We start from the raw sequence: 10,707 nt of genomic DNA on the forward strand, positions 1-10,707 counted from the left end.
TCTATCGAACGTTTTTAATTTTCAGCCTTCGTGGCATCTACTGTTTGGAAGTCGACTACGCAAAACACTGTCCATTCACGGATAGATAGTAAATATACATTTCAGTATCAATTAAATTAGCTTAAGTTTAGATAAAACTAGTGTTAAGTCTTGTTGTGCTTTATGATATGTATGTAAGTGTAATATTTGAGATTGTTTGCGCTTTATAGTTTTTTGTTAATAGATTTTGCTTAATCTAGACCTAGGTTTAAGCTTATTTAGTTAAGTCTGCTTTTTAAGAATAAAGTTTATTTATTCAAATATCTCCTCATTCTAATATAGTATAACTTCAGGTTTACGATAATTATGCTTGGTAATAGCTGAAGTTGATGGCACTAATCTGGCTGGGATTTAAAATCTACAATTCCAAAGTTTTGTAGTTATGATCCCCTAAAAGTCTGTACGTATCAATGCGCTTGCATATATATAGGTGGCTTCAAAAAATTAGAAGATATACTGGCAAGACTGCCTATAATTTTGTAGATCGCATAGCAGGGTTTTGTGGGGCTTATATGAGTCTTCAGGAGATGCGAGTAGTCTGAGCTTATGTATATTGAATTTTATTCAATGTGTTGCGAAGCATTTTCACAAACTAATTTAATTATTCGTATTGATTTCAGCAAAAGGGAGTTCATATTGCATCATGGTTAATTCCAAAATTGAAGAAGGCTGACTCCATGGTAAACAATTTTCCCTAAAAGAAATCCTTTCAGAAAATTATACCTTAAGGGGGGATCCCGTGTGTCGGGTTGGAGAAATCGATTTTTTTGCATGAATTGTATCTATATATAGTGGAGAATATGTGGGCAAAGGGATTTTCCGATATTCCGAGTCGTTCAGAAATTACAGTGTTAAACAGGTAAAGAGTTTGCAGCCGCGGCTAGAGTACTCGATGAAAAAGAGCATCGAATCCTTTTTTACCTGTTAGTTTTTTATCTGAGCCTTATAAATTCGAACACAGGTATAAATAGAAAAAGACGGAACACCAATCAATTGTCGAAACTTATTTGCTGTTTGGAATAAAAAGGATAATCCAGTCTAGAGTGAGCACTGAAAGGCTTTCAAGCTATACTCAGTTATATTTTGTTGTAAGTATTGTGCCGTTTGTGTGTTCAGTGATTTTTTTAAATGGATCGTACGAAGGGAGATCGCTTTAACGTTCAACGTCATGCTCGCACTAAAAAACGAGTATTTTATGGGAATCGATACTTACCAGAGAAGAAAAAGGACTTCGCATCAACATCAGCAAAGCAACTTTTAGCAAGCATGAACATGGATGTTCCAATTGCAACAAGTTTTGTATATTGTATATTGGATTTTGGTGGAGTTTTCTCAGATATTTCTGCGAATTTCTGCAAATAATAAAATATACGTAGTAGTAAAAAAGGAATGCGTAGGACATGTCGAGAAAAGAATGGGAACGCGGTTTCGAAATGCAAAGAAGAATCACAAAGGCATTGGTGGAAAAGGGGCTGGAAAACCTACTGATAAGGTTATTAACGACCTCATTACATTTTTTGGGCTAGCTATTCGTCGACACGCAAATTCGATAGAAGGAATGAAGCAAGAAATTTGGGCAACTTTCTTCCATAAATGTTCTACAGACGAAAATCCTCAGCGTCAAAATTATCCAGCAGGCGAGGACAGTTGGTGCAAATGGCGCAAAGCGGAAGCTAAAGGAGAACTGGATAGTTTCCACCACGAGAAGGCACCTTTGACTGAAGAAGTTCAAACAGTCATCAAACCAATCTACGAAGATTTGTCACGAGATGATCTCTTGAACAGATGTTTAGGAGCAGAGACCTAGAATAGCAATGAGTCGTTAAATGCATTGATCTGGACTTTCGCTCCTAAACACCTTCATTCTGGGAAAAGTGACCTTTTTCTGGCTGTAATTATAATATTTTCATTGAACGATTCAATGGCATTCTCAAAATCCTAGTGACAATGGGATGTCAAGTTGGTCACATATGTCAGGTTTATGCCGACCGCCGTAATGAAGTGCGAATATGACGGCCCGAACGATGATCGACTGACCTCGGTAAAAGAGCCAGAATTGAAACCAGAGAGCAACAATTGGCCTTACAAGACTTTTTAGAAGAAACGGAGGGTACTCTCTATGGACCAGGTATAGCAGATTAATGGTGAGTTATAATTTTACTGTTCATAATCACATTTAAATTTTCAAATGCGTTTTTCTCGAAACTGCATCTTGAAAATTGGCTGCCACCATAACTTAAAATCTATCCAACCAATTTTTTGAAATTTTCACGACTTCTTTAATACATATTTCTACGATCCGCAAACTAGGATAATTGCAATCGGACGGTCGTTTTTTTATTCATAAAGAAAGCCGTAAAAAACACCAAAATCCAAAAAATTAACTTTAAAAGCCCACCAAAAATGTACCTTTCAATATTTTCCAATTATCCTAGTTTGCGGACCGTGGAATATTGTCCACATTAAAATGCCATTTAGTTTTTTTTTCTCAGATGAACACAGCGCCCTCCAGCGTGGCAGCAGAAAAACACCTCTTTTGAAGATGGGTGCATAAATTGACACGAATTCCGAAAACTAGCTACGATATCAAGCTGAAAAATTTATCACATATAGTAGAGATATCAATAAATACATGGTGAAAAATCACGTTTCTATCTTTATCCAGTCCTCCAAAATAATTTTTCAAAAAGAGCAAAAATAACGGCCTTCGCACGGGATGACCCCCTTAAATGATTAGATAATCTAGGATGCCAGAGCAGAAAAAAAATAATTTTAAAAGGAATGAAAATATTAAGCTGTAAGCTAAATTAGCACACTAACAAAACAATAGAGAAAAGAATTTTCTCAAATCCTTAAGAGGAAACCCTTGTATAGCATTTTCCTTTTAATATAGGTTTTTTACCTTGAAAATATTTTCTAGGTCAGCATTTCCATTAATATGCCGGATTCGACGAAATCGAGCATAATTCGTCAAGACCAATTTAGAGGGAAAAAGATCAGCCAAATTATGGGCAGCTAAAGAGACGAAAAGTTAAAATAATTTTATGAAAAGTTAGAGAATATTAACATCAATATTTCAGATCTAGCATAGAGCAGGAAAAACGAGAAAAAGGGCAAATTTTGTAATCAGAAGTTCGGAGCTGAAAAAGGACTAGAAAATGGTACAGGAATACTTGCATCGGTTCCGAGAAATAGTGTTGTAAGTCGAAATACGAACCAAATGGAGAACTATTGTTAAAAATTGCGTGGTCCTTGTAGGTTGAGGAAAAGCACTATTTAAGCTGAGGCAAATTTACCAATTCTTTCGGCATTCTAAGTCGAAATGTCCTAAACCAAGTTACTATCATGAACAAAAAGTTACCGTCATTTATCAGCCGTCCCTTTACACAAAAAACTACGTGAACTTTTTAGCTGCGGCTCATTCGTAGCATACTAGTCACTGATGTTTGAACTGAGGCTTGAACTCACAAATTCTCGTCTCGTATCTTTTTATAAATAACTTTTGGTCGATTTTTATCGAAAATTTTGGTTTTTTTTCAAATCACGCTGTAGATGCAAAAATTGAAATACCGAAAAAATCCTCCTTCCTTCATTCATCATCATCAACGGCGCAGCAACCGATATCTGGGTTAGCCCTATTTTAATAAGGAACTCCAGATACCACAGTTTTGTGCAGAGGTACATCAATTCGATATCCCTAAATGCTGTCTGGCGTCCTAACCTACGCCATCGCTCCATCTCAGGCAGGATATGCCTCGTCTTCTTTTCCTACCATAGATATTGCTCTTATAGTTTTCCGGGCTGGATCATCCTCATCCATACGGATTAAGTGATCCGCCCACCGTAACCTAGTAAGCCGGATTGTATCCACAACCTGATAGTCATGGTATCGCTCATAGATTTTGTCGCTATTTAGGGTACGCAATCGTTCATCCTCATGTAGGGGTCGAAAATTCTTCGTAGGATTCTTCTCTCGAACGCGGCCAACAGTTCGCAATTTTTCTTGTTAAGAACCCAAGTCTATGAGAAATACATGAGAGGGCTTTGCTCCTATAGTGAGACGTTTTGAGCGAAACAGTTTTATAAGCTGAAATAGCGCGAATTACGTAACCATACCATCGAAAGCGCCTCTCTCGCAGTTTTTCCATGATAGATGCAACCCCATATCGGTCGCGGATATTCTCATTTCGGATGTGATGAAAACGTGTCATGTTACTAGTCCAACCCAACATCTTCGTCTCCATTATCGCAAAACGCTGTTCATTTTCTTTTATAGTCGGCCAATACTCAAAACCATAGAGAGCGACAGGGCAGACGATATTGCGGTAAATTTTAGATTTGGGACGTTCGTTGATACGTCGATCCAGAGAACATCAGTTGTGGAACGCCACTTCATCCAGACTGCGTTAATGCGTAAAGTAATTTCATAATGCAGTTCTCTATTGGCTGATAGCGTTGACCCGAAATATTTAAATCCCTCAGTTCTGGGCAGATCACTGCCGCTGACAGTGATTGTGCCTGTTTCATGTGGATCGGTCGTCAAAAATTCAGTTTTATTTAGATTCAATCTGAGGCTGTGTTGCATGATTCGGTCATTCCATTTCTGGACAAGTTGTCGTAGAGCGTACCAGATGAGTTCATGTGCCACGCGGTCAAATGTTTTCTCTAGATCCAGAAATGCAACGTAAAGAAAGTAATCGCACAGCGTGTGTTGCGTCAGTAGTTCCGCAGTTTTTGACAAATTCGGCTTGATTCACCGTTATTTCAACGATTTCGCAAATACGGTTGTCAAGAATGCTTTCAAAAGTCTTCATGGTATGGGAAAGTAATCGGATCGGACGGTAATTTGAAAATTCTGCTGGACTACCTTGGAACTGCTCCAAATGTCGGGAATGAATTTCAAAGAGCGGGACCCGTCCTGCCGCGTCGACTGGCGTGGATGCCCTAGCATTTTTCCGAGGCTTGTTACTCGATCCGACCATGTTGTTTCTAACAACATTGGATTGGCATCAGATAGGATTTAGCATAGTGAAATAATTCAAACTATACTTTATTTGGCATATTCCAATAGTTTCCCCATCGCTTGCCGCGCAGAGAAGATCTAACCTGTTGCTGAGTCGCGCGGAGTGAAGTCTCTTTGGTATAGGTTACGTTATCAGTCGTCAGTCATTGATTCTCTCTCCCCCCACCTTGAGTATCAGTTGATAAACCGGATGGTGTATTTGGTCGCCTCCATATTTAACCAATTCGGCTTCTGGTGACTTATGGCTTTTAAACCGGTGCATTGCACGGGTTGTTTCTTCTATGCTTGGTGGTGGCAGCATTTGTATATCGTCTTCAGTTGGAAGGACGTCGAACTCGCCGATATTTTGACTGAGCAGTTCATCAAAGTATTCAACCCATCGCACCAATATGCTCATTCTGTTGGAAATCCGATTTTCCTCTTTGTCTCGGCAGGATGAGCATCGAGGTGTATAAGGCTTCATCCTGCTGGCTTGTTTCTCTAGTTTTCAAGGTCACCGACTGATTTATTTTGTAGAGTACTGTATCGATACGATCTACCTCTCTTAATATCTGTCATCACAGTAATAATTGAATATTATCCAGCTAGAACAAGTTCACTTAAAATACATATAAACAGCCAGCGCTTTGTAAATTTTTTACGGAAATATATTTCATTGCGCAGCAATTCTATTTATACTTAGATCGTAATATATATGCATTTAGTATATTCCGCAGCCTTTAGTGTGATATTGGTATGGGATATCTTGTGTTACAGTTAATTCACCCAAAATAGTCCACTTTAACCTACTGGGACTTTATTAGCAGTAGTAAAACTTAAACCAAACTTCTTAGTACTATAATATAGCTGATATTAGTGATGTTCTGTGATTCTAGTACGAATTTAAGAACGGGTTTTTGCCGATTTTCACACCGGATCCTGAAAAAAATTAGCAAAGATGAAGATTCGTACGAGCCTATCGTTAAATCAACATGCCTTTGAGCTTGAATGAAAACAAAAATAACGGCTCGACCGTACGTGAAGCAGTAAGACACAGGACCCGATTGCCGTAATCGAAAGTGAAGATCCACGACGGATCGCATCCTTAATCGATGCTTTACTTGCCTCAGATGTATTGTAAGGCGCGTCCTTCGAGGTTCTCACGCTGCCTTGGCATCCTCAGACCATCATATTGGATGGTCCCCTTTAAAGAGAGTATCGCGTGATCTAAGAGGAGGAGGAAAAAGGGAGTCAACAAATGAAAAGAAATTTAGTTGAAATTCTTTATAGCAGGATAATAAAATAAAAATCAAAATGAAAAAACAATAATTCATGTGAAAGTGTCACAAAATAATAAACAATAACAATAAGTCGGGAAACCGGTAGCTGGGCGCTTCAGGTATGAAAGGTTTTGTTTGCTTCTTCTGTGAGTATATTTGATTGTAGAACTATCCCTTTGTACGTAGTCCTTTACTTTCACTTTCACTTTAGTGTGATATTCATAAATAGTTGCAGTAAATTTACACGATAAAGGCAACGTTGAGGTACTGAAACTTTGTTACTATTAGCATGATTTTGATCAAACTTGAGGGTCATATGCTTGATATTATATTTTATACTACTACCAACTTTTATTACACTGGGAGAAACTTATCATCATCATCATCAACGGCGCAACAACCGGTATCCGGTCTAGGCCCACCTTAATAACGAGCTCCAGACATCCCGGTTTTGCGCCGAGCTCCACCAATTCGATATCCCTAAAAGCTATCTGGCCTCCTGACCTACGCCTTTGCTCCGTCTCAGGCAGGGTCTGCCTCGTCTTCTTTTCCTACCATAGATATTGCCTTATAGTCTTTCCGGGCTGGATCATCCTCATCCATACGGATTAAGTGACCCGCCCACCGTAACCTATTGGGCCGGATTTTACCCACAACCTGACGGTCATGGTATCGCTCATATATCTCGTCGTTATATAGGGTACGGACTCGTAGGGGGCCAAAAATTCTTCGGAGAATTCTTTTCTCGAACGCGGCCAAGGGTTCGCAATTTTTCCGAGAAATACATGAGTACTGACAAGATCGTTGTCTTGTACAGTGAGAGCTTTGACTCTATGGTGAGACGTTTCGAGCGAAACAGTTTTTATAAGCTGAAATAGGCTCTGTTAGTTGCCAACAACCGTGTGCGGATCTCATCATCGTAGCTGTTATCGGTTGTGATTTTCGAACCTAGATAGGAGAAATTATCGACGGTCTCAAAGTTGTAGTCTCCTATCTTTATTCTTCTCGTTTGACCAATGCGGTTTGATGTTGTTGGTTGGTCGGTTTTTGGTGTTGACGTTGCCACCATATAGTTTGTCTTGCTTCATTGATATGCAGCCCAAGATCTCGCGCCGCCTGTTCGATCTGGATGGACTTAAAGAGGTTCGCACCTCTTGCATTTACCTCAGCATCACAAATCACTTTCTTGAGGGCCAGGTTAAAGAGGACGTATGATAGGGCATCCCCTTGTCGTAGACCGTTGTTGATGTCGAATGGTCTGGAGAGCGATCCTGTTGCTTTTATCTGGCCTCGCACATTGGTCATGGTCAGCCTAGCCAGTCGTATCAATTTTGTTGGGATACCGAATTCTCTCATGGACGTGTGCAGTTCTACCCTGGCTATTCTACCATAGGCGTTGATGAGAAGATCGTGCAACTGATGTCCATATTCCAACAGTTTTTCCATCACTTGCCGCAGAGAGAAAATCTGATCTGTTGCTGATTTGCCTGGAGTGAAGGTTTTTTGGTATAGGCCAATGATGTTCTGGGCGTATGGGGCTATCCGGCCTAGCAAGATAGTGGAGAATATCTTATAGATGGTACTCAGCAACGTAATACCCCTATATTTGCTGCACTGTGTGATATCTCCCTTTTTATGTATGAGACAGATAATGCCTCGTTGCCAATCGTCAGGCATTGATTCGCTGTCCCACAACTTGAGCACAAGTTGATGAAGCACTTGGTGTAATTGGTCGCCTCCATATTTAACCAATTGTAATTTCAACGGCTCCTGGTGACTTAAGATTTTTAAGCCGATGAATTGCACGGACTATTTCTTCTATGCTTCCTGGTGGCAGTATTTGTCCGTCGTCTTCAGTTGGCGGGACCTCCAATTCGCCGGTATTCTGGTGGTTCAGTAGTTCATCAAAGTACTGAACCCAGTGCTCCAATATGTCCATTCTGTCGGAAATCAGATTTCCCTCTTTGTCTCGGCAGGTTGAACATCGAGGTGTACTAGGCTTCATCCTGCTGACTTGTTGATAAAACTTCCGCATCTGGTGCGGTTCCTTCCTGTACTTTTCGAGTTCACGGACCTGTTGGTTCTCCCAGGCTTCCTTTTTCCGTCTGTGAAGTCGCTTCTCCGCTCGACGGAGTTCGTGATAAGTCTCTGCGCGTGCCCGCGTTCTTTGAGAATGCAACATTACTCGGTATGCGGCATTCTTCCGTTCCGTTGCTAGCTTACATTCATCGCCAAACCAGCCGTTCCGACTCCTTTTGCGGCTGGGGCAAGTATGTTTGTGGCCGTATCCATGATAATGTTCTTCAGGTGGTTGTGAAGATCATTTGTTGATGCTTCATCTCCAGGTCCTCTGTTGACTGCGGTTATTGCGGCATCCATTTCCCTCTTATAGGTGTTGCGGAGGGCTGTGTTGTGGATGCTTCAGTGGTAACTCTCACCTGATTGTCAGAGAGGATTCTAGATGGTATTGTTATTCGACCTCGGAGCACCATGCCAACGAGATAGTGATCCGAGTCTATATTGGCCCCCCTATATATTCTGGCATTTATCAAGACTGAGAGGTGGTGGCGTTCTATCAACACGTGGTCAATTTGGTTGAAAGTAGTCCCGTCTGGTGGGGCCCACGTATGTTTGTGGACCGCTTTCCATGCAAATCAGGTACTTCCAAACAACCGTGTGACACAGCTAATTGAATGATCGGCAGTCCGTTATCATTTGTATTTTAGTGTAAGCTATGGGAGCCAACGTATCGCCTGAATACGGGCTCCTTCCTTACTGGGCTGTTAAAATCCTTAAGTATGATTTTTATATCATATCTGGGACCGCCTTTGAAGGTTCATTCTACTGCCCCGTAAAAGGTATCCTTCTTTGACTCTGTAGTCTCCTCTGTAGGGGCGTGAACCTTAATGAGGCTTATATTTTTAAATTTGCCTCGCAAGCGCAGAGTGCATAGCCGTTTGCTTATGTTTTCAAAGCCGATAACAACAGGTTTAATTTTTTGGCTGACTAAGAAACATACTCGGAGCTCATGGTTTACTGGATGGCCACTATAATCTATGGTGTAGTGGCTCTTCTCCAGGAAACCGGTCCCTGTCCAACGCATCTCCTGTAACGCTGTTATATAAGGCCTGAGAAAATGCGGAAATCGTAATTTCTTTGTCGTTCCCGGGTTCGTCGTTGTGTTTGCCGTCCAGTCCGAGGCTTCTATTGTGGCTTCGTAACAAGCTGTTTTCCGTGTAGGTTTGTCAGCCCTACCCAACCCCCCAAGCTGTTGGTACAATTTGTCCCGTTTTCAGGCGCGGTCTGTTCAAACGTAACTGACAGGCCAAACTGATCGTAGATTGCGACCTTTAAATATATTTAAGTAAAATAATAAACCTGAGGGATTTATTGTACTGATAGATGATGATGATCCTGATACTGATTCTATTATAATAGCAAGGAATCTGGGAAAGTGAGAATGGTTAAATTCGAAAGCTGATCATCCAGGAAGTAATGTTAACTGGAAGTACGATATTAAACTTAAAAGCAAGTAATTACTGATGGTATTTGCCGGATAAAACAGACCAAAAGGAGCAGGAAGAAGCGGAGGAAGTCCACCTGAGGAACTCATCAGGCAAATAGCATACGCATGTAGGGCGAGTATTTAGTTGGGATATTTCATCCCAGATAACTTGACATCCAAAAGAATTTTCGAAATCACTGTAGTTTCTAGAGGTAGCACTTGGTATAACGGGAAATTCTTAGCCCCAAAATTTGGTTTGAACAACTACGCGTACGGAGTTAAGAATGGAACCTCAAAACCTACAAATTTGAGATTTTAGATTTTAAGATGAAATTGTCCATTCATATAAATCCTTCTGGCAAATACGAGAATGAAGCCGATCAAAGATGGCAAATAGACTAATAATATGGTTCCTATTGGCTCTGCTTCTGTTACTCTGCCAGATGTACATATATAAAATAATGTGTTAGTGTCAAGTGCTTGTAAATTACGAAGACTTTTTGGTTTAATAAGTTGTAAGGAAGCTATGTCAAACTACATCAACATCTGTATGTATTGCATCATAAAGAATGTCAACCCTTAAAATTTTTTAGCAAACACCATCTATGTATATTCGGATTCGACTTACTGATCTCATGACACATTTCGATGAAAGGTAATCTACATACGTTTCAAAACACTTTCTACGTGATTCTATTTGGAATCAGATATTTGGAGTAAGCGGAAGGCACTGGAGACATGTACATATCGCACTGATTGGATAAGGTTTGAGGACCGAACAAGAAGTTATTTATTTATTCAACACGCATTAGGTGCAGACACTTTGGTTGACAAAGCAGTTTGAAACAGGTGATATACGCGAATCATGGAGAATATGGTGA

General features: G+C 40.3%; 1 protein-coding gene across 1 annotated transcript in view; it reads left to right on the forward strand.

Annotated features, from left to right (window-relative positions):
• The window catches only part of LOC119661108 (phospholipase A1-like), a 58,373-nt gene extending 57,668 nt beyond the window's left edge, over positions 1–705 (forward strand). The window contains exons 8-9 of the mRNA XM_038070304.1: positions 26–88; positions 660–705. Coding sequence (XP_037926232.1) covers positions 26–88; positions 660–690 — 94 coding nt within the window. The 3' untranslated portion in view covers positions 691–705. The remainder of the gene's footprint in view (positions 1–25; positions 89–659) is intronic.
• The last annotated feature ends 10,002 nt before the right edge of the window (positions 706–10,707 follow it).

The sequence above is a fragment of the Hermetia illucens genome, chromosome 1 (assembly GCF_905115235.1).
Source record: "Hermetia illucens chromosome 1, iHerIll2.2.curated.20191125, whole genome shotgun sequence".
NCBI classification, from domain to species: domain Eukaryota; kingdom Metazoa; phylum Arthropoda; class Insecta; order Diptera; family Stratiomyidae; genus Hermetia; species Hermetia illucens.